This window comes from Tympanuchus pallidicinctus, unplaced genomic scaffold, assembly GCF_026119805.1.
Source record: "Tympanuchus pallidicinctus isolate F22 unplaced genomic scaffold, pur_lepc_1.0 scaffold4, whole genome shotgun sequence".
Classification (NCBI taxonomy): domain Eukaryota; kingdom Metazoa; phylum Chordata; class Aves; order Galliformes; family Phasianidae; genus Tympanuchus; species Tympanuchus pallidicinctus.
Window position 1 is genome coordinate 10804129 of NW_026294758.1, and position 24982 is coordinate 10829110.

Below are 24982 nucleotides of genomic sequence, written 5' to 3' on the forward strand. Positions count from 1 at the left end.
TTCATCTCTGTTTTTAACTGCCCTTTTGGTCTGGATAGAGAGATCTTTCAGATGGGGTTTATTCCAGAAAAGTTGACAACTGCATGATAGTATGTGTAAACATTTTTAAGCCAAGTTGATAGGCTGAGGGAAAAATAGGGATGTAATTCCCAGCAGACAATAGATCACTGTTTCCAGTTAACTTTAGTGGCATAAAGCATAAACCATAAAAATGCTCCAGCCTGTGTTCTTCTGTTCCCAATACCTAATACCCAATATCCAATAACCCTCCTCTGTAAATAGGGTTAATGCTGCTTTAATGTCAAGTCCTTCCCAAACAGAAAGAGAGCTGCTTGGCTGAGTATGTTTTCTACACCAAAAAAACCATGGGGCATTTCTGGTTCTATAGTCCCTCTTCGCCTTCCACCCAGTTTGCTGATGGAAAGTATTTGAAGAGCTCTCCAATTCTGTGGGCTGGAAGAGCACACCTAATATCACAGTAGCATATCATGTAGGGTAGCTTCCTCATCAAGTTTCAAAACAACCACCTTTTAAATCATTTTTCTTAGAAGTTCCTCCTGCTCCAGCTGTCACACACTGGTTGGTCAGAGCCATGCTGTCAGTCCCAGCCATGTGGCACTCATCCCTACATTGTACAACGCTGGTATGGCAAGGACAGCATTCTGCAGTTTGTGGGAAAGGGAAGACAGCAGTGTCATGGTGGAAGTGGGGTGACTGGTTAGAAGAAATTGAGGAAATTTTTAACAGTGAAACATGTGTTAAGCCCGAGATGTAAAATACAACGATGGGCTCATTTGGAGGACATGACTTTCTGCACAGTGAAATATGGCCAATGGTACTTGACTTCACTTGGTGTTCAGACGAATCTCGTTGCACTTGGTGAGAACTTCTGGTTCTTTTCAGGCGTGATCCCCTAGTGTCCCTGAAATCCAGTGATGCTGGTGCTGAGCGAGGACTGCTATCATGAAACAGGCTGGCATCCAGGTGTGTTTTTATAGACTACAATGGCTGTGAGCAGTAATAAATTTCCTTTCACCCTGCTAAGTCAGCTGTACAATGATCTTCAATCTGCCACAGGATAAGATCAACATTATGTGTCTTCTCTGTCCTCTGTTCTTTGCCAGTTACTCAGTAGTATCTTCTTGTCGTCTTTCTCTGCTCGCATTACTGCATTATTTCTTGCAAGGATCTCAGTCTCATCAAGGATAAGCTGCTGCTTCTGATGGTGGGCTCACTTTCACTGCTTTTACCTGACATGGCATAAAGGTATACTGCAGTTTTAGAGTAGGATACTGATGTGAAAACTGCTGGGAAAATCTCAGAACACACTGACTCCTTCCAGTTCTGAAAGAACAACTTTCACAACTTACACCAAAAGGAGCAAAGACAGCAGAACTTACCCCCTTCTATCCCCCTACCTACATGTTTTGGGTCAAATTGCATAGTGAAGAGCAGCCTAGGCAACAGGTGACTGAAAAACTCATTCTATGTAGACAAAGACCTGGAGAAGCAGGAGGATAACATGTAAAGATGCCACAAGGATGACTGTTGACAAAATGGTGTAAAAAAGCAGGTTTTGAAGAAGGAGAGTTCTTTGGAGAATGGTCAATACAGTGTCTGATAGAATATTAGCATGGCAAAAATCCAAATTAGCAGGATTCTGAGGCTTCAAAGCCATAACTTTACAAGACATTTTTTATAAGTTGAACGGAAAGCTAAACAAGTACATTTTTCACTGCTATAAACTGCATGGGAGTGCTAAGGAAGCTAGGATTTCACCTCTACAGACAGGAGATGTCTTCATCCCCATATCAGACTAGTCTGCAAAGCTCTTCTTCATATGACCCTTCAGAATAATATACTTAAATTCTCTTCCATTTGAGATTTTTGCACTTTGTCTGGACTCCACGACATTTGAAGTCCTCTTGAGTTCACTGACTCATTAATACTCAGAAAAGCACCATACACTAATTAGCAGGTTGTGATGCTGTCAGTCATGACCTTCCTGTGTCCAGTATCTTCCAGCACAGACATGTATGCTGTATAGACATTGTTGCCTACTTCTTGGAATTCTAAAAACAAATGAATTCTACAGTCCTAGGAAGTACAAAATATCATAGTAGCAGTAAGGTTTCTGTTAACTCCATTGAGATTGTGCTTATTTTTTTGCCATACAATTTAAATGCATTTAATGCATATTTAAATACATGCTATTTCATTATTTATTTAAAAATAGCAGCTCAAGCAGTGCTCCTGACAATGACTCGTCTTAGGTGGCTGCAGCTGACCACAGCACTTTAAGTCCATTTGCTTAAGTGTAATTCTTACAAGACTTCCTTTTTTATATATAACCTTTGTATATATACATATATGCATATGTATATTCCCTTTGAATATATAACAGTTATGGCCTCACTATAAAGCTTGTTGGACTCATGGGAAAATCTCAATAAATGCAGTTCTGTTCGGATCACACTGCTAACTTGGAAAAAGGCCTGTAAAGTGTTTGGAGCTTTCCCCTTTTGTGGTTTGATATTGCTAAAGCTCACCTGCAGTTACTAGCTGGTTACTATTTCTGGGCTGTTTTAATACTATACACAGCAGGGAGTTTTCAGCTGATACACAGTTAGAGACATAATGCCTCTAAATTAATTTAGATTTCCATAAATCAGAAACAAGAGTCTGCAACCTCACAAACTACACTTTAAATTTAGAAACAAAAGTCTGGTTGATTGCAAATGCTGAATTGATGGATAAAATACTCTCAAAAACATCTTGCTTCGATTATTCTAAGCACTTAGTCTTGCAACAGAGAGATAGCTCATAAAAGTATGTGTTCTGGTGGCATGTCAGAAGGTGGATTGGAAATATCCAAGAGAGAGCATCAGAGATTTCTGAGGATTCATTCTAAAGCATGGTGGTTGGAAGGATGTAGCAGATGGGGCTTGTCAGATTGCAGGTGTCTGCAGTGTGTTCCCCAGGGCTTCTACAGTGTTGTGAGACATCAGTGCTGGATGTGCTAGCACACTATCACATGTGATGGAGAGAAGCTTATGCTTTCAGGAAACGGTTTTGGTGATCTTTTCCCAAAGTGTCTTCAACAGAGGACTCACAGCCAGATGTGCCTACCTCTCCCATCTGTGAAAGCATATCAGATTGAGTAAACCACACATAATGTCCCCAGTGCAGACATCTCAGGTGAGATAAAGCAAGGAAATTGCAGGTGGTGGGGCTCACAGCTCTAGCACTTCTTCTTAAATGAATCTCAACAGGTATGGTATTTTCTGTGAAGATACAGCATGGAGAGTTCCTTTGCCACTACCATTGAGCACTGTGAAGGCAAAGTGACCCAGAGAGAACAAAGTACCACCATACTAAATTAGCATACACAGATACAAAAATGTATCATGAATTTGGCAAAGAAAAGCTGAAATCTTTTACAGCTGTGACAATGGTAGAGCAATACCTGAAAAGTTCATGGTACTGCTGAAAGCATGTCACCTTCACTAGTAGAAAGAAAAGCCAGGTGTGAGACCACCACCTGGAAGATCCTCCCTGCTCTTCAGCTTCTACTGATGGATGCTTTCTTACTGACAAGTTTGCAGTGTATCTTCTGTTCTCTGGCCACAATCATTTTCCCTTAGATAATATGGGCTTCTCAATATGCTCCTGACTTTTACAGTACATTTCCAACATGTGACATACAGTAGAAGCCTGAAAGCAAAGTCCCTGCTTCAAAGAACTTGACACTGACAAACTCTGCTCCCTGGGGAGAGTCTACAATCCAGAGCCTTCCTTTTAGATTTGACAGAGAAATTTTCCTGCATCCAGGCCTTAGACTGCAGGGTTAAAGAGCAAAGAAAGGCAATGGGAATTGTTTATGTATTTATAATCTCTTCTTTTCCCTGATTGTGGCACTGAGATATAGATCACTCGCAAGCAGATTGTAATGCTTTACCGGAACCATACTGGAAACTAAGACATAAAATATTAGAACTTGTCACAAGACTGGCTAGAACAGACAAAAGCCATAGAGATACAGGCTTTCAAAGCAACCTGGTAGCAAATTCTCTTTTTATACCCCAAGTCTCTTGTTTATCTCTGTGCTCCTTCTCTACTCAGCCCTTGCCTGCTGCACAGCAGTAATGCAGTCGCTGCCTGTCAGTCAGGGAACAGATAGAGCAGCCTCCTGTCTTGTCCCCATCTATTCCCATTTGCACACCTCAGTGCCTCTCTAGCAGCATTTTTAATTGGTTACCTTTTGCAACCTAGTCTCTGTGAAAATATGCGCTGGCCTGGCCACAGCAAGGGATAAAAGCTTTTGGTGGTGGCTTTTTCAACTCAGACTTAGTATAATGTCATGGCCAGGGGACTAAGAGCAATAAAACAAACAAGGTGGCAAGCAGATTGGGGAGATGGCAGGAATAGTGCCAAGTGTCTTCCAGGCTGTGACAGGAAGGCAGGACAAATGATCAGACCTGCTCCAAGGCAGCCTGCTGGTCTGCGTGCTCACAGGATGAATAACTGACCTTGTACGGAAGTCAGGTCTGCACAACAGACAGTCTGCCAAGCAGTCTGAAAATCAGGAATGCCGTGAATTTTTATGCACCCAGAGATCTGACACTAGGAAAACATCCTAGGATTCAGATAGCAGAAGGGATGAAAGCAGTAGAAAATGATCGGAACTAAATGTTTGCTGTCTCCTGCCTGCAAGTGCGCTTATAAACTCATTGCCCGTGGTGCGGAGAGCAGCCTGCTGCTTCAGATGAGGGCTCAGGACACTGCTGCAACCTGTGTTGAAACTGCATTCATGCTGCAGCTATCCTCTACTGCTCAAACAGCAGCCTGGATTCATTCAAGTGAATGTTTTTTTGTGTTTTTTTTCCCCTAAAAGATGGGTTTGCCAGTTTGTACTGAGAAGACACCATGGTATAAAATGTGTAAGATTAGAAAACAGGAGGAGATAAGGCAGCTGTGGTCCCCAGCTGCCCATTTTCTTAGGAGAGTAAGATCTTAAGATGACAGAAAATCGCTTTAACATATTTCTGCAGCTCAGCGATGGTGCAGCTTCTGCTAAAAGAAAGGTGTGCAGTCAGGCTGCAGCTGGCTGCCTCTGAGGTGGGAGCTTCCTGGAGAGCAACCACCCAGCGTTCCTGCAGGCCTTCACCTGTGGCTGACCAGAGCCTGGATACGTTTGCTCACTATTCACGAGATGTGATGTGAAGAACTGGAGGACAGACATTAGATAAAATGCATTTCTAATTCCTTCAGCATCAAAAGGGCTTTCAGGTTTGAAAACGCGAGTCAGTGGAGTACCTGGTTGGATGGATGCTCTGGGTATTTGGCTTGCCCTTGTTAAGATTCTGCGCAGGTCTCACTCAGAGAATGCGCACCAAGAACCTGAGGCACAAGGCCTGTTCCCAGAACAACATTCTTCTGCCTCCCATTGCTGCTGTGGGTAGCACCATGCCTGGCTGGTGCCTCCTGGAAGCAGCATGGTGATATTTCAGTATTTCATCACTCCCTTCTTGTCTGAGCACATGAAGGTGCCCTGGTGAGACCCCTCATTCCACATTCCATGTGATCAGCGGATCACCGCAACTGATTTTCTGTTGATCTCTGATGAGAAGGTCGTACCTCTGAGACTCCTTTCAGAGCTGTAGTGAGCAACTGCTAAAACACGGAGCTGCTTGGTCAATTACACATCACCACTGCAACATGTATTCCTCCACAAAGGCAAATGCTGTTTATTCAGGCCATAGCTAACCTTGGATATTTTTTTAATCAGAAAAAAGAGCATAGATCCTCCTGTCAATACTGACTTTAGAAACCAGGTTTCTCATGCTGAAAAAAGACTTTCTCTTTTTCCCATCTTACCATCCCTCCCCTCCTGCTTAGAGTCTCACACGGGACTTACTGTCTGTGGTGCCAGGTTGGGGAAATCGTACGTTTTACACCACCTCAAACAGGCTGCGCATCTATTTTGGGTTTTGCTTTTTAAATACTTTCCAGAAGCACAGTACAAGAGTGTATCTGCCTGGGGAACAGCAGGGGAATGTTTAAAAGCACATTAATATTAAAAAGATTATTTCAGCATCTTATTGCCATCTTTTTCAAAAAGATGAAGAGGCAGGTAGATCTGGAAAAGAAAGTAAAATATTTAAATCACCTAAAAATATTTAAAGAACTAATCAAACTGGTGGGTGTACCTCTACAACTGCTGTGCTCCAGACGTTTTCCAAACCTGAGCTTTATATTATAGAGAAAACTCTGTCAGAGAGCAGCTCAAGCTCTGTGTGAGAACAGATTAAAGCAGTACCTTTTCTGTTATAACTGATCATACAAAGACTTCAGAAGCAATCATGAGAACAAAATATCTACAAATATTTTGTAGTTCATGTAACATCACGTAATCCTCCCTCATAAAACCTATCTGTTTTATTTCTACATTGGAAAGTGGGAACAATTCAGAATCTTAGCCTTGTTCCATGAAGCAGAGAAGTGTCTGTCTGGGAGAGACCAATAATGCCACTGATTTACCTGATCCCTGAGGTGATTAACCCCAAACCATTAGTCAACAGTGCTTTATTCAGGCCTAAGACCTGTGTTTGCAGTGAGCAATATGCTTCAACACCGTGCTCAATTTTGTAACTGGATGGCAAAGCTTCACAGTGCAGCTTTAGAATAATTCTATCTTCTTACAATTTGCAGAAGTTTTCCAGTATCTCTCATAGGAACTGCCTGCATGATCGTAACAGTGACGCAGAAAATTAGGATGTAATCTGATGTGATTAGGTAATGGATTAGGTAATGCCCATACAAAAAACAGAGGACTAACTTCATTTTCAAGTCCATGTTGAGGCTTACCAAACAAGGACTGAAACACTCTCAATTACTCATCCAGTATGTCCTGAACAAAACAAATACGAAATTCCAGCAGTCTTGAAGCTTAATTTGATGAAATTTTTTTTTACTATTTCTATTTTTTACTATGTCTGATTCTTTATGTAGGGGGAAACGCACAAGCTTTAAGTCATAAATCAGTGCCTTAGGCCAACCATAGAAAATAATATTCTTTAAAAAAAATATTACTGTTCTAAATGTTGGAGGAAGTGATTCAGAAATCATATTCACAAAGTGAAAAGTGGATGGTCATCAGTCTGAACACAAAGTTTTACTGATGTGAAAGATAGAGCTTGGCCTGTATTATTTGGAGGTATGTATATAACCTTTATTAATAAATTTTATGAAAGCGAAACAAGCGATTGGTTCTGGAGTTCTTGAGGTGATTTGTTCCACTGGCATAATGTTTTATCAGTTCAGCCACCTGAGACTGATGGTAGATAGTTTCGCAGCTGTGTACTAGCAGTTAAATTATGAGTATAAAATTGTGGACAATACCATGAATCAAACTTTTGCTGGTGAAAGCTTCAGATAAACAAGAGAAATTTTCTGTTGGCATTCTGTTCCCTAGAGGGACTGTCTCTTGAAGAGGATGCCTGCTTTTGTGCCACCTGCAGCTGTGTATTCTCTCCATAAACCCTTCTGCTCAGTTTTATTTGTGACCACAAATTAGTAGCAAATAAAATCATGACAGTCTTCTAAAATGGCTGAACTATGGAATGTGGCTGAGGCTTAAATTTTTACCTTCAACCACCTTGAGAATGAGGGAGAGAGTGTGTGTGAGCAGTCCTGCTTCTGCATTTTTCCTTGCCTTCCCAGTATGTATCAAGCTCTCTGAGCTACATACATACATACATACATACATACATACAGCTTGCGTACAAACTGTCTACTACGCAATCCAGTTCCCGCATGAATAGTTCCACAGCAGAAGTGACACTGAAAATCAACTGACTACTCATAAAGTACTCTGTCATTCTGACACAAAAAGTAGTTTTTCAAAATATTTCAGTTCTTCTCCAATTGATTTAATATTCATGGAAAGCACTGGCAATAACACCATTAAGGCCTCTGAAATACTAGCAAAATGCTGCCTAGAATATCAGGTTTTGTGTCCATGCTTTTGTCTCCACACTGTGTGGTTATTTTGCCTGAGTAAATCTCAGAATGATCTAAATCACCTAACTCATCCAAACAGCTGCAGCCAAAGAGACTTCGGAACTGTAATCTAACCTTAAATCTGCATGCAGAAACCACTTAAAATCTTTGCTGTGAGCAAAACAAAAAACCTTGACTAACCTCTAACCTTACACCTTTGAAATCACTCCATACACTTTAATGGATATTTAAATACCTTCTCTCACTGGAGTTTCCTCCTGAAGTGCTGTCAGATGATAATTAACTGTAGGATAACTGCTGTTTTGCAGACAGGTCGCTTTCTGATTTTATTAAGAAACCATAAATTATGTAGCAGTGAATTTCAACTGGGAAAAAGAAAAAGCTGAGCTAATAACAACAGACATGCTTTACCTTTGGGTCATGTATTCCAGAAAGCTCTTCATAGATCTTCTCTCCAACCATGACAGCAGCTAAGTTGGCTGTGTACGTGGACAAACAAAACAGACAGAAGATAGCCCATAGATTCATTAAAAACCTTCCAGTCCAGCATTTGGGGGGTTTGATGGCAGCTGTTCTTCCAAACAAGATCGCATAGCAGACATTCAGGGCAGAGGAGAAAGAGAAGACTTTGTTTCTGTTCCTTCCCTTGGGGGTCATCCCAAAAGGACTTTTCCACTCGTATAAGGTGAGGAAAACAGCAGTGATGTGGAGCGCAACAAATATCCCCAGCCACATAGTCCAGTGAAGTGGCCACATGAAGGCTCCAATCGGAGCTGCCGTGTCTCTGGTCCTCACCAATATCCCCAAACTAGTGGAAAAGAAAGGGCTAGTGAAATCAATCACTTGGCTGCGGGCTGTGTTAATGCTAAATGATGTCACTGCCATGTGAGCTGTCCCAGAAAGAAGGTCTCCTACCAGCCCAGTCCAATGACCATTCTTCCAGGCTCCATATTTTCCATCACCAACAATGTACAAGTCAAAATCAAAGTTCATATCCTCAGCCAATTTCTCCAGCAGATCAATGCAGTAGCCGTAGCAGCATTTCTTCAGCTCAATGGGAACGGTGTCATTTCCTCCTTGAAGAGTTTCAAACAGGTTATCCAGCACTGCTGAATCGTTGGTCAACGGATCCAGGCACAGCTGCCCTGCTGGGCAAAGACCTTCATCATCTACATCTCTTGTAAAGACAAAAGGGTGCTCAATAAGAGTTACCACTCTGAGGTGCAGCCGAGTGGGGTGCTGCATACGACTTTTATGTCTCTGGGCCTGTTCTGGCCATATCCCATAGTCCATGACAATCTTTCCTTCTTGCCAGCTCCCTAGACGAGTCCACATAGGGTTCCCAACAGGGTCATGCTGCAGGTTCCAGATGAAGAAGTTGTTTTCTGAGCTGATAACAGAGGAGCCCTTCACCTTAATGTGGCCACTGAGACCATCAAAAGTTGTGTTAGCTAAAAACCTGTTAGAGAGAGAGAGCAGAGTAATCAGAAGCAGATATCATAAGCCATACGCTGAAACTTATGCAGACGCCATGAATTTATGTTTAAGGGATTAGATTAGAAAATCTGGCTAAACACTAGATATTCATAGCTTTCCTACAGCACAGTGAATAACCTACTTATGATTAGAATACTTGGGAATGCTCTGTCTCCTGCATATTTTAAGTAGTGTAAATGGAAACTATGTAGAAAAGATATTTTATTTACTTACTATAAAAAAATGAGAGAAATAATTTTTTTTTCAATTGCCTTTGCCCTTTGCTTCGTAAGTAAATGAAACATAGGTTAGTTCTCAACTGAACTTAAAGAGATCAGTAGCCAGATTCCCAGACAAAAATATGAATGAAAATGGAAGAATGCAAATGAAGAACTGCCCTTCCAAGAAAAATCTTGTGATCTTAGTAAGATGTAGCATATGTAAGAGAGGCTACTGAAGAGCTGTCAACATGTTTCAAGCACTCTCAAGTGAACCAACCCAGATTCTAAATGCCCATTTGGTACTGGTAAGTCACAGCCACTTCAGAATGAGGAAAGGACTCAGCGAAAGAACTTTGCCCTAGAAAAAGATTTTAATTCTTAAAAAAAGAAAGAAATTATTATTAAAATACCTGCAAAAGCAATGTTCTGAAAAGTGCAGTTTTGACATAGCCGATCTCATCAAGCATACCAATTTTGCACTGCACATTCGTCTTTGGATGTTTACTATCCCACATCTTCAGAGTAAAAGTTATTTCCTTCGCATTGGGCTGGCAACATTTGCTGTAGTTGTCATCCACCTATGTGTAATATAGCTTCTGGTAACTCATTATTCAATATGCTAAAATGATACAGATAAGGGAGCAGGGAAGTAAGTGGGAACATGACCAACTGAACTGCTCTCTGTTAATGAGAAAGCTGCTGTGCATTTTGCAGGGACTGCAGAGGCACTCTGTTATGACTATGAAAGTCTTGGTAGAGTGATTCCATTAAAAACAACAGAGTTATATCACTGCTAATATGGTATAAGGTAAGTGAAGCACATATTTTTCAGTAAGAGGCATTCAGATGACAGAGTATTTAGCTGTCACAGTAGAATGTAACACGTCATAATAGCTCTGAGAATTAGATGAAAGCAAGTACTGAAAGAGGTATAAAGTGTATAGCTGTCACTGCAGCCTCAATAGACAAGGCATAAACTTTAAGTAGTGTTAATTGTTTATCAATAGCTAGAGGGGAAGAAAAAACTAACCTTAAATAGATTAAAAAAGGATAAACCTGCAGCAAGTGTCTGTGCATGCACACTGCTGACTGCACTGCACCAACGAAATCTGTTAAATTTTTATGTATCTTCAGCAGTAAAAGTTCTGTATATGTGCAGATCATACTAACATTTGCCCTCAGCTAAGAGCAAATTTAAGAAACTAAATAATACAGTTTGAGTATAGCTGTATGTGTGAAAGCCTTTTCTGTGATGGCTTCAAAACTACTCTCAAGCAGTCTATTGTGCATGAAGTTCGGAGAAAGACCTTAGAATCACAGAATCATTAAGGTTGGAAAAAACCACTGAGATCATCTAGTTCAACCACTAACCCAAAAAATGACGCAGTCCAAGATGATGCAGCCTATACTGTTCAGAACAACAAATCTGTACACGTGTTACCCGAGTCTAAGAATTGTGCCCCAAAATACACAAAAACGTTAATAATATACAGGATTGATGCATGATTGTGGATCACATTCTAGAAGTCCTTTTCCACTTAGTCTAGTGTTAGCTAAATGTAACTGTAACTTCATTAACCACTGGTGTCTGTCATGTGTGACAGGTGCTTTCCTTCCGGGCTGCTTTTTTATTTGTCAGGATCTGTGCATGTTTGCAAATGCAAACATCATGAAGACAACAGCTACAGAGGAAGGCAATCCTGAGCACTAAAGGAAGGTTCACAGATCTATGAACATGTTTGTTTTCTGTCTCTCTTCTCCTCAGTCTTTGTTAAAAAAAATAAAAATAAAAAGCGCAACTTCTTCCTTACAAGCACTGCTGTGTTTATATGCTGAGGTCATCATTATGACAATAACTAAAGGTATAGATGAACCTGTGCACAACATTATGAAAGAAGCAGTGTAGAAAATAGTGTTAACAACTCATCAGTGTTAACAACAATGCCAAAATTGACAGACACAAATTCCTAAGAGGAATAAATTAGCAAGATTCTGATGGATTTGGCCCCAGATTTCCATTGCAGCACAACCTGAATATTAGAAAGCTGCAAACCTGGAGTTTGGAGAGTAGATGAAGCTATGGAATAATGCATTAGATTTACTTTCTACAGGTAGAATGAGAACAGTGAAATTTATGCACTGCGTTCTCTGACTTCCAGTGTAGAAATAAGCATGCCCATGAGAGTGAACCAGGCACTCTGTACCTGTCCTGTAGTTGAAATGTGTTAGAAGCATTTGCCTAAGAGATTTAGTAGCGTTTAGACTTTGCTACCGTATCGAGGTAGTAGCTTACTTTTGCAGCTCATTTGCATATTCCATATTTTTGGTAGTGACAGGACATTAATCAAAATAAGTGAGGGGAACCATGTGGGAGATACATTTTAACAACACTTTGTAAAAGTTGTAAGTGGCTCTGGCTCCTAATCTTCTGCATGTGCTGTGTGCAGCAACAGTGAAACTCATGCCACAGTCTTCACAGCAGAACTCAGTCACTTTAAAAAACAGATCTGAGGATCTGACCCCATTATTTAGACCAGCAGTCTCTAGTGTGAAACCTCTGAGATTTACAAGTGTCACATATCACACAGACACAATGGAAATATCTGATATATATCTGATACATATGTATCAATATATATATAATATACTGAGCTGGTCCTCTTCAGAAGGGCAATGGACAGGTTCATGCATAAAGATATGTACAGATTTGCAGAAGGCAAAGGGACAGATCCTCTGTGAATTAATTCCTTGATGTGTCAATGTCTGTAAGCTGATAATCGCACTGACAGACTGTGGTAGCTGTCTCAACATTTTACTAGCATTACTTAGTTTGACCAAGAAGTCCCAAGTGTGCCACTTGCTCTTTTCAGCCTTCTTCCTGCTTTTATTATTGTGCTTTGTTCTAAGAACTGGTTGTTACTATACTTGAGCAAAACCCTCTTTGTAGAATGACTTAATTTAATGCTTTCACTTCCACTCAATTTCAGTGGTTTGGCCACTCTGTATCTGTCTTGGCAAAACTACCAGAAGCAAGAGCCAGAACAGGCAGACAAACAGGAGGCTGGAGAAATTGCCCAAGGCAAATTAAAGTTGTGAGACTAGCTTAGGCTATAAGAAAAGATGAAGCTCTTAAATTTTAGTATCTTATTCTGGCAACAAGGATGCTCCCAGGAGCAACAGGAATAGATCTGGGAATCAGACTTGCTGTAGGAGGAATTAAAGATGGGAGATTTACAACAAGCATGTCTTCCTCCAATTCCATACTCGTATCTATAAAAGCCTGTTTTGCCATGGACCGGACAGTGGCCTTGTTCACAGCTGTGCTGCCTTTGGGTGTCACTTGAATGGCTGCAGAATCAGTGCACAAGCACACTGAAAGCTCTGGACTGGTGTGCCAGCCATGGATGTGCTTTTGCTCTGTGTGCTGCAGCTGCAGAAACAATGCTCATGTCTCTGCATCTCTCCATCCCCAGCCACTGCAGCTCTAAGGCAGTGTATCAAGACAGATGAGCTCTCAGGCAGGACCCCTGTCAGTAAATACTCAGTTACCAAACGGAAGTTTTGTCTCTGCTCTGGTCACAATTAAGCCACCCACTGGTGACTCATAAATCATTGTTGCTGTTAGGAATTAATAGTTGTGCTGCTAACTCAAATACGTAAGGACTGGCCATCAGGTGTCTGCATACACTATGCACTGCAGTGATTCAGACCAAGGGTTTATCAAGCGTGTTCTCCTCAACACAGTCCACCAGCAGCTACCTAGGGAAAAGCATGCCAAGTGTATGACATTTTCTCCTAATGTTTTGACAGTTCTCAACCATTTTGAGTTCCAGGCATTTCCAGACCCTGTTGTGATTTGTCAGTGTGGTGTTGCTCCCTCTGAATTCTCTTGCAAGCACTTCATTCGGCCTTCCTCTTGAACTCACTTAAAATGCTAGTATTCTTTGAATTTACAAACATACTCTCTGTACTGTACTGTACCACAGTGCAGTGGTATAAAGTGCTGCTTTTGATTTGTTCTGAACCTTGTTGACTTCATCTCCCTTGTTTCTTTAAGGCAAAAAGACAATGAATGATTTATCTGTGTCCACTCCCTTCATTTCACTAGTAACTTTGTACATCTTTACAGATTCCCCAAAAACCATCTCTTTCCCCAGCTGATTCAAGTAATTCCTTCTGAGGACAGATTCCTCCCTACCTTCTTGCCTTCCACTGTATCTTAATCAAGATGAAGGGACAAGAATCTGATGACAGCAGTCCAAGTTCATTATGTAAGTGCTACTAGTTTTTTGAAGAAAACAATGAAGAAATGTTATGGAGGAATACATAGAAGTGTTTTGATGTAGCTTTTGTTTTTCTTTGACCCTTCCTTAATCCTCAAAACATTGTAACACTCAAACATTTGGCTCAAGAACTCCTATCCTAACCCCATTCATTAACATCTGTAGGCTAAAAACCAGGTGTAAGGGGGTAAAAATCTGCAGCAGTCACTAAATATAGAACAGCCGATGACTTCACACACATAACAAGGACTCCTCTGTTTGGTTTTGAAAGGAATCATGCATCTTTCTCAGATGTTAAAGCTCAAATATTTGTAAACATTGATCTCCAAGTGGTTTTGGGAACAACTGGTCTACAGTTTTAGAAGCTGCAAGAGGAGCTTCCCACTCTATCCTACAGAAGATTTGGTTTCTGGCACTTCTTGTAGCTTTGAGAACTCTCAGCCTGCACAAGTGGTGTCTAAATGGCCAAGGGTTTTTTTGTTTGCTAACCCAAGGAAGCATACTAGCAAGGGCCTGAAAACACACACCTGTTTTTATATTCATTTCTTTGGTAGCACAAATACTCATTTTGTGTTTTGTATTCTCTCACATATCTCAAAACCTGAGAGAATTTGACTTCTCCCACAGATATATAATTACAAGATACTTTCAGTACTTAGGCTGCAGCTGAGCCTACACACTCTCTGTACTATCTCTGCCTCTATGGAACAGGATCTTTTTCCACAACTGCCCTCACCTCCCTCTATGGCTAAGTTTAAGCTTCATTTTGTCTCCAGTAGATTGAAGCAGGAAGAAATACTGAAACAAATGCATGCATTAGTAAGAGTGAATAGCATTACAGCCATGCTATAAAGATGGGCTGAGAAGGGAAAGAAAACTAAGATGTTATTTGATACCAGAAATGCTAGCTGCAAACAGCAACAACAAACTTACTTCGACAAATACTGTCCTGAGGTTATATTTTTTTCATCTGTGTCCATGCAATTCATTGTACTCGGAATAAGAGCTAGTTCAGGCTGAATCATGGTGGCTGCTGCTACAGCTCTTGCTACCAGCTCCATTGCATCCTGCACATAATGCTCAAAGACAGACTGTGTTGTCTTGCCATGAGCAATGAGACCGAGTGGTAAACCTTCTGTTCTCAGTTCTTCCACGTTCTGTGAATCCCCAATAATCCAGTGAAGTTCTGGAGGCATCACACCAAATCGGGTAGTTATTTCAAAAATTCTCCTTGTTTTCTCCATGTCACATCCAAACATGACCATGGTAGATGTTGTGTCTTTGATGCTCTCCAGGTAAAACTGTAGGTAGTTCAGAAGGTCCTTGGTTGAAGTGAGATTTGCTGTGATGTTTATAATGGACCCCAGGTGGAACTTGGAGCTCTGTTGTGTGAGGAAGAGAAAATCCGTGATGTTCCATTCCTCCTGGCATACCATTAAGCTGAAGTTGTACCAGTTGTTCATTGCAAGGATTGAGAATGTGACATCAGCATCAGAGCTCAACGAGTTTTCTAAACTCATTTGCAGATGGAGGGGATTCTGCAGTTAAAAATACAAAATATTTTAATTAGAAATAAGTTAGAATTAAAGTTAAATGCATTTTCTTAATTTTTATGTGAGGAGTGTATGTTCAGTTAAGTTGTTCCAAGTAATTGATTGTTGATCTAGGTAATGGTGTGAGAAACTGAGACTTAGATCTACCCAACTTACAGTGAATCAAGGGCTTTCTGGGCTAGAACCTGAGTCAACTTCAATAATCATCAAAGGGTCTGTTTCCAATATTTCAAATTTCTCTAAATCCACTCGTACTTTTGGATTTCTTGGCATTCTCTATCACTGAATTCCATTTTCTTCTAACACAGCGTATGAGAAAGTAAGACTATTATTTGCATTCAATCATGGCAATAATGCTTAAATTCAATGGAAACTGTCAAGTGCTTTGGTAAAAAGTAAATGAAGATAAAAAAAGGAATTTCAGGGTTTTTTGTGTTTTTTTTTTTTCTCTTTTTTTTTTTCAGGGGCTGGGATGAGGGGGTGGGAGAGTAGTAGTGGACTTTTCCTACACAGACACATGAAGGAAGCTAATGGAACAGATCATCACTGACAACCAGTGCACATCATGTACTGCTAATAAAACCTGAGTAGATTAATTCCTTGGTAAAGGACTAGGTACTAAATAAGCAAAGGGCTAAGATGTGCACACTCTGTGCTATCTGATTTGGAAAATACTTGACAAATAGGCATTCCATACTTATATTTTTTAAGTCATTGATGATGGAATAGAACGTAATCAGTTACATTTCCCAGCAACACTGCCTTTTGCTGTATCTTTTCCAGGAAAGGAGGGAGGATATGAGGTTAATTCATCTGCTTGGTTTCAGCTCAGAACTTGACAGTCCTCGGTATAGCTTTTCTATGAAGTCAGGTAAGAAGTCAGTTTCAGGATCTGATTTGGCTTGTAAGATCTTTGTTGTGACTTCATGTCAACATTTGCTGGTATTCATGCCCCCTCAAATTATATATTATCCTACACAGGTTCCTGAATTTCATCATCTTTCTATCCACTCCTAAGTCGCTCAGCACTTCAGGTCTGTTCCTCATGCTCTTACATTTACTCTGTTTAAAGCTAGTATAAAATGCTGTCCTTTGATTTTAGCAATATTTTAGTGATCATTACAGGCTCCAGCTTGGATGGATCTTAGAAACAGTATTCTAAATTTGAAATAATCAGAAATGCACTAAAATAAAACCCTAGCTCTCCACTTGGGATGTAAGAGGTAGAATGCAGCAAATAAAAAAAAAGCAACCAAACAAAAAAACCCCAAACAAACAAGTGGAAGAGTTAAACACCATTTAAAAGCAGCAAGCTTTAACTGTGTTAATTTGCAGCTACATGAACTCATGCATTTTCCTGAGCAAACCATTTAAATTCAGAGTTTAGTTGTGAGAATACTTTAAATGAAGAAGCTCTCAGCTCTTTCGTTACCTCCTGGTTTTGGTACCAGTGTCTTGTTTTTACACAGACTCATGAATAAGCTAATTGAATAGATCAGTGTCCACAATCAATGCACATCATGTACTGCCAATAAAGCGCAAGAGGATTGACTCTTTGATAAAGGACAAGTTACTGAATGCACAAGAAGCTAAGCTGTGCAGACTCTGTGAGCTAAGCTAAACATTGCCTATTAATTGAAATACATGATTAGCACAGAAAAAAAAAGCTTTGCACATAATACCTGGATTTGGGAAGCTGATTTGAATAAATTAGTGTCTAAAAACTCAATTAAGACGAACTTTTCTGGCTAAAATTATGAGCTCATACAATAAATTAGCTTTAGTTTGTCCCTCAGTTGAAACAGAAGGGCATAGAAAGTTTTCCTTGTGTCCTCTGCCCAAGATCAAGTAAAAGTCTGGCCTCCAAACAACCCTGCAAGCCTACTTAGTTAATTTTCCAGTTTACAAGTAAGTTATTCAATATAAATAGAACATTTTGCACATACAAGAGATAGCGTACAACCTGTACATACTGCATCAGGAAGCTCAAAATTCTCTGGTTCATTCAGAAGAATAGCATCTCAATCATAGCTTCACAGCTATTACAGTGTACATGCAGATAAAAAAGAAAAAATCTACTGGACACAGAAAAACCACCCTGTACTGATGAATGATTGAAGTTAGCAAGAATATTTGTATCCATACTTCTGAAAAAAAGCTTCCAGAAAACAAACATGAGCATTTGCGCTCTGTAATTTGTTCCCACACCGGGTTTGGCCCACGACAAGTAGCTTTCCTTGGTGTCCTATGTGTGTCAGTGTGAGTTCCAGTACATTTAGGGGATTATTCTCATTAGACAGTATGGGCAAGTGCATGAGAATTGGTGCTCCACCTTACCCAGCAGGTTCGGACATCTCTAGACCTATATGCGCCCATGCTAAACACAGTGCTAATGCACTGTTGCACACTAAGTAAGATTCCCTCCTGTCCACAGCACAGTCCTTCCAAACACTGCATGTATCAAAGCAGTTTTGAAGCAAAAAAGATACAGAACAGGTAAAAATTACATGCTGGGGTCACTGGGGTTCACACTGTACCCACAGGAAACACAGCACTGAACACATATAGAGAAACTTTCCTTTGGGGCTAGAAAACTGGTTTTAATTTTATTCAGCAGTGCAGATGAAGACAAACTGCAATAGACCTGTGGGTAGTCTCAGGTGGAAGATGGACTTCCTACAATAGTGCAGCCAGAGGTTTGTTTCTGAGCAGTTCTAACAGTGGTTCCTTTTAATGTGAAAATACTTAGATGTGTCATTGTGGTGCAACAGACTCTTCTCGCATTGAGACACTTCACTCAGGGTCAGGCCTGGACAGAGCTCTGGACACACTGATCTAGCTACAGATGTCCCTGTTCAGTGGAGGAGAGTTAAATGAGATGGCCTTTAAGGCTCCCTTCAATTCAAACAGTTCTATCATTCTACCATTCACTGAGTGGATGTGAACTGGCATAACCTGTTTACATCAAACATGTTTTTAAAGAAGGTTGTTAGCAGGTTTTAGTTGTCATTCTCTATAATCAACAGGTACATGTACTATAGCAATTACCAGCACTGTGATTAACTGCTTATTTCATTGTTAGCATGCTTGAAAGGTAAATTTTAAGCCCTGAAAAAGTGGCATGAAATGCATGAGGACCAAGCGGTAATTTGAAGGGAACTGACTAAAAACGTGCCTTCAGAACCTTTCTGGTACAGTGACATACAGGAAAATCAATTAGAAGGCCTCTGTGTTCTGCTTAATTTTCAGCCCACCATGCAAACAATCCTACTGACTTTGGAAATCAACAAGCAACTTTGTTTTACTACCAATTTATGTCTGCTTTGTGCTTGGGATTTAGCTTGGGATTTAGCTTTGGGACACTTGACGGGTCAGGCTGGTTCATTCACAACACACTCAATCACAGGGTTCATCTAGAGAAACATTGGTCGACCTTACTGTTTTTACATGCAAAAAACCTTTCAAGAAATGATGCAGTGATGTTTGAAGATATTTGGATTTAATACCTTCTTAATTTTATTTTGAAAGGTTTGTATGTCATTTGTAGACTGCAACTGAGCCTAGCGGGGACTGAAAAAATTACACAGATAAAGTCACATGTATACATACAGAATACATCTTTGATGAGCCTTTATATATTTTTGATGATTCATTTTTCTATAAAATAAAAAATTACTGCTTTATAATGAAGAACTTCCAAAAACTGCCTATTCAGTAATTCAATAGCAATTATTGAGGCTGCATAATTTCAGAGCAAAGGCTTTTGACAACTTAAATGATAGTTTAGATATGTATAACTTTCTACTTATCAGGAACTAGAAGATTTATGAGATAATATCAGTGTATCGAACTGTGCCTATCCATCCTTATCAAAACTCTTAGGCAGGCACCTTTATTACTTGACTTCGGAAATCAGTAAAGTTTGACTGTTTCAGTTAAACTGCCAATTAATTCTTGTATGGAAAATCAATCGTTTTGTTTCTATTTTACTTTAAGCTGTTATTAAAGGTAGAATGATTTGCATCAATTTTTTTCTGCACTGCACAGAAAATTAGAACTCATTTGAATAATGTTAATTGGAATTTGTTTTTAATGTGTTTGCATTTACAAAGTCAATGAGCAAAAGCATTTCCAATGTTTATGAAGACTTAATTTCTTACTGCACATAATTAGCTCATGTTTTATAAACCAGCCAGTATGACTTGATTTCAACTTTTGGGTAACTAACGAACCTAGGATCCTTATTTTCTGATTAATCACTTTTGGATTTTGGATACCATCGGTCTTTCCACTGATGTCCAGTGGGCTTCAGACCAAGCCAATCCCAGTACAATGAACTCTATATGATCTGATGTGTTTCAGTTCTCTACACAAAAAGACACAGTAACTACTTATTTGCTTTCTGTACTGCAACCAGAGCAATTTTTCCTTTCATTGCCCGAGATACTTGAGATAGCAGGTCCACTTAACACCCAAAACATGATTTGCATTTCATCAATTACATCATTTTCAAGGCTGTCTCAGTCATCTGTAGACCCATTTTTGGTAAAGGAAAATCTTGAAAATCTTGTGAACATAATGCTTGGAGCTAGACTGACTTGCACCCTGCAGGATCTGACCATTTAACTCTTCAACCAAATTTGTAATGCTAATTACACATGGCCATGGTGACGTTTTATCTGACATTATGGTAGATCCATAAGCAGAGTTAAAAGCACTATGCGAATAATTTTTGCTAACTGTAGATGTAAATAACACACTGAAAATATTATTCCCCATTGATTCTAAGGGGCAAAGGCAGTGTTCATGGCAGTGTTTATGATAAGAAACAAAAGAGAAAACAAGTTACATAATTACACTAGAGAAACCTCTGCTGAACAGAAAAAAAAGCCTTCTGGCTTTCAGTGCAGCTGTGGGGACTCACAGCTTTACAAACAGAGTTAAACGGCAGCTGTGTGTAAGCTGATGCTGGAGCTTCAAAAACTGAGAAGCTATTTCTTCCATGGTTGAAACAACAAAGTTTAGGCTCAATACCCAGCTCCCTACAGACTAAGTGCCTACCTATTGCCTTTTCTTTACATGCCAAAACGAAAGATGCTGTGAAATATTTTGTTTTTCCTTTGTAGGTTCCTTGCTGCTGAAACTGCAATGCTTCACAGAGGTTTTGTGGCACCTGTCAGAGTGCAGGAAGGGCTCTGGATGGGAAGGTCCCACTGTTGGCCCAACCAGCTGGAGAGTGGCTGCTGGTGCATTCTGGAGACAGGTGAGCAGTTAGGAAAGCGTGAGCAGCTCTCACTTCACCAGGTCACTGACTGTCTCACACCACGTACGGTGAGAAGGGGAGCTTAGAGCTCTCCATACTTTCAGCCAAGGATATTTCATTTCTGTGCCTCACCCGTTAGTCCCAAGAGCCCAGCATACTTCTGGTATCAAATGCTGGAACCGTGGTGTAATGCTGCTTCTGGCCTTTTTCCAGCCCCAGCTAAACTCCCTAAGGCTTCTCATGGACATCACTAAGTGTTACATTCAGCCTTCAGGCCTTCATCCAGAAAAACACTTAAACATCTACTTACATAGCATCAGCATGATTAAAAATACCAATTTCTTCTGCTATTTAAAAAGAAGAATAAATTCATCTTTTGTTCCTCTGGGGAAGAAAATCCTAGACCCAGATGATTAGGTCTATTCATCTATGTAAAACAAGCCAATGTGAGCAAGGAATTTCTCCTGCACTGGCCCAAGAAGAGGAGGATGACTTTACTAATTCTCTTTCATAGTCTTGCACATCTTGTCTCTCCACACATGCACCTGTTAGAACAAGACTATAATTTGAAACAATGCAGATCCCCAAACAAAGGCTACTTTTTTGCAGACAATTTCAAATCTGAGAGAGAAAAGCCAGTTCAAACTAGCTAAAACCATTCTTATTCCTACAGCAAAACAAGCCTGGCAACAGTCCAGGCAACACTTATCAGCAGATCCTAACGAGGCATTAACTGCTGATTTAAAAAGGAAACAACAACAAAAACAAGCATTAATTTAAGGACTGTCTTAGTTTGTCCTCAAAATGATTTTTCTTGTTCGACCAGACAGTCAAGAATTCGGGTTGCTTAACATCTCTACTGACTACATTCGAGAACTTCAAACTAATCTGAGTAAGTACAGTTCTCTACAAGGTCAAACAGGCAGTATAAAATAAGAACATTCAGCTGTTCTTGGAAAGAAAGACCCATTATTTATCTTCATGGCCATTTATAAATTATCGTAAGTAATACTACTTCAAAAACTTCAAGGTGTTCTTTGCTCCAGTGGGGGGAAAAACCAACATTTAAAGTTCAACTGAGAATATTTCATAGAGACGCCAAGAGCCAAAACAGCTTTTTCTTTCCCTAAAACATGTCACTAATGTTAGAAGACAGATGATTGATAACACAAATGGATCAAGGGAGTTGCACTAATTCTCCATAGAAGGCTTTCCCCCATCATTAAAATGCCAATGCAGTGCTCTAGAGGATCACCTCTGGTCTGTGGCATGTTCCCAATGGGAGAAATGGCTGGGTCCTTGTCTGTGACTGGCTCCCAAGCACTCTACTAATGTTAGTGGGAGACAGGAATGTGGAAGACAATGTATTTGCTTCCTTTTACACAACACTCCTTGCAGAGAATCCAAATTATTACTGCCTTCTCTTAACCTGGCTATTAATTCATAGCATTTGGTAAATGACTGCTTGTTCCTTTCTTGCCTCAACAGTTACCTGAGGAATTCTCCTTTTCTGGGAAAGAAGATATGATTCATAATCACCAAATCTTCAACCTGCAAAGCCCTTGTAAGCTTTTGGATAAAAGATGCCAGGGGGTATTAAATGCAAGTATTAGCCACAATGGACAATTCCATACAGTACGGCATTGTTTTCTATAAGTTCAGCACTGTTACAGAATCCAGCTGTGCCTGATAGGTGAGCACACTCAATCAAATGTATGCTGATCTTTGCCAGCTCTACCCAGGCTTTGTTTGCAGTGTGATTTCCCAGTAACACATTTTCTTACAGCTGACCTCATCGAGGCTGCTGTTTCTCTGAAGAGTATTTCTCATCTGGTATTTGTGCTGCAGCCACCCTGCTACAGGTTTTTCACTCCTGTGAAGAATGAAAATTATGGGGGCAGCTCCAAAGAGGCACACCTTTCAGGAGTTTGTCTGAACAGCACTACACGCACAGAAGTTTCAAAACAGCGTTTAGTAAAAATTATTCATTCCTTTAAAGCAATGTGGCATATTCTGATGCAGCAAGAATAGCTGAGTGTCCAGCAGTGACACCATCAGAAAAGCCAAAACTCTGGCAGCGCAAAGAGAGCACAGTGCATGAGCTTTGAGGCTGTGAAGTTACAGACCTGCATCGTGTCCTGGTCCTTGAAGTGCAGCACAGAAAGGCCAGGTTGCTGTAAAGCAGTTCTTATAGCACACTCAAAGCGCTGTCTTACCTTGAAGATAATGGTTTAGGAAGCTGTCATAGCACTCCATGAGTGTCTCTGAATGGAGGAACTCTTCTTAGTATTGTTTTAGAGTGATTACTAGCAACCCCAGATAAGGCTGCTGTAATAAAATGTCAATTGATTTATGAAGAAATCACATCTCAAAGGTTGCTGATAAAAAATTAGCAGAGGCCGTATCAAGGACCTCCATAAGCACTATCACAGGATCACAGCAGGCTGCAAGCACAGCATGGCACAAGAGGTGTCAGGGCGAAAATCACAACTCACTGATGGTCAGTTAAGGGTCTCTAAGAGATTACTGCTTTGAGAGCAGAGTAAAACTTGTTCTAGAGAGAGCAAAGAACAAAGTATCCAGCTTACACCTACAACAGATGTGCAGATAAGGTGTAACTGTGAATGAATAGGAAAGCGGCAGCTAAGTACAGCAGACACGTAGACAATATTAGCAAACAAATAAAAATGACCAAAAGCAAACTCAGGAGAGAAAAAGACTCCCACCACCAACATAATACTCCTACCTTTAGAGATTGGCAGACTTCATCAACCCTTTGAAAAGACAAACACATTTGCTCTGCTCCCTAAAAGAGATTTCTGATATTGACTTCAGTACCAAGAGATGAATGGAAAGGTGCTGAGAAAGGTGTGAAAAGAGATAGCAGAAGTGCATGTAAAATAACTTGAACTGTGTCACTGCTGAGAACGAGCTGTTCTATTTGGATAATTTGTCTGTAAGTATTGTTGCAGCGGGACCAATAATGCTACTTTGATTAGACTGCTAGGACTTTAATTAGACTAACAGCAAATTCTTGGCTTTGCATATTTCCATAGCTCACGCTAATTGCACACAGTGTTTGCTCTAATGCCTCGCTCTTGAGGACTACCATTAACACAACATGAAAGTTGACAGAGAATTTGGCAACTAAGTCTGTAATTATGATGCACATTGCCAAGTGCTGCTCCCCACTGTGCTCCTTGGCACATCAGCTGTGCCAGGTTCCCCACTGACAAGGTTCTTGCAATGGCATTTCTACCCTCAGCTCATTATAGCAGACCTCATCTTCCCAATAGCAAGATGGGATCTCTGTATCGTAAGAAAATGCTACTCTTCCACAAGCACAAGCAGCTGTGAGTTTGCTTCCATTTTCACCTGGCTTTTTGGGCATGAGCAAAATTCTCACAGAACCAAAAGAAACAATGCCAGGAAAAAAGACAGACAGGAAGGAAGGAAGGAAGGAAGGAAGGAAGGAAGGAAGGAAGGAAGGAAGGAATGAAGGAAATACAAGGGCAGTGAGTACAGAAAAGACTGGTTCTGGCTATGAAGGTAAAAGAAGTTTTATCTCAGTCTACAGAAGCTGGTAAGTACCCCATGTACCCATGCAGCACTTTATCCAATTAGATCTTATTCACCATTAACACAGGCAGCAAGAACAAAAACTGGAGCACCTTTTCCACCCACCGGTCCAATTCCAGCCTGGCTTAGAATATCTCCAACCCGCCCAGAGCATTTGCATTCTCTGTGCTCACAGGAGCTGTGTCCCATGTCTTGTTATTTTAAAGATGACAACAAGCCTGCCAACAAGCTTTGCAGCCCCACTCACTGGTTGCAGCTCAGCAGAGTAAAGTTAAGCTATTTGTTCCTGGAAACAAATGTGGAAAGGGAGGACAATTCAACCAAAAAGCCTCTCCTATTCTTCCTGAGGCCATGTCTTGCAGGAAACCAGAATGCTGGATGCTGCTCCTCCAGCACACTGACCAGCCTTGGGTTAGCACCTGTAACACTGCCGTGCTTTGCATGGAGCAGTCACTGAAAGATTCATGGCAAACCACAGAGGGAAAAATGAACCCTCATCTGGTTCCTCAAGAAGGATGTGACTCAGAATGGTTATGTTAGTGGGCACAGCAGGGATGGTGGTTCGATGTGATGATCTTATGGATC

General features: G+C 40.4%; 1 protein-coding gene across 1 annotated transcript in view; it reads right to left on the reverse strand.

Annotated features, from left to right (window-relative positions):
• Positions 1-24982, reverse strand: part of GRIN3A (glutamate ionotropic receptor NMDA type subunit 3A) — a 68088-nt gene that overhangs the window by 23401 nt on the left and 19705 nt on the right. Inside the window, exons 2-3 of the mRNA XM_052700872.1 lie at positions 14936-15540; positions 8434-9481 (exon numbers count right to left, since the gene is read on the reverse strand). Coding sequence (XP_052556832.1) covers positions 8434-9481; positions 14936-15540 — 1653 coding nt within the window. The remainder of the gene's footprint in view (positions 1-8433; positions 9482-14935; positions 15541-24982) is intronic.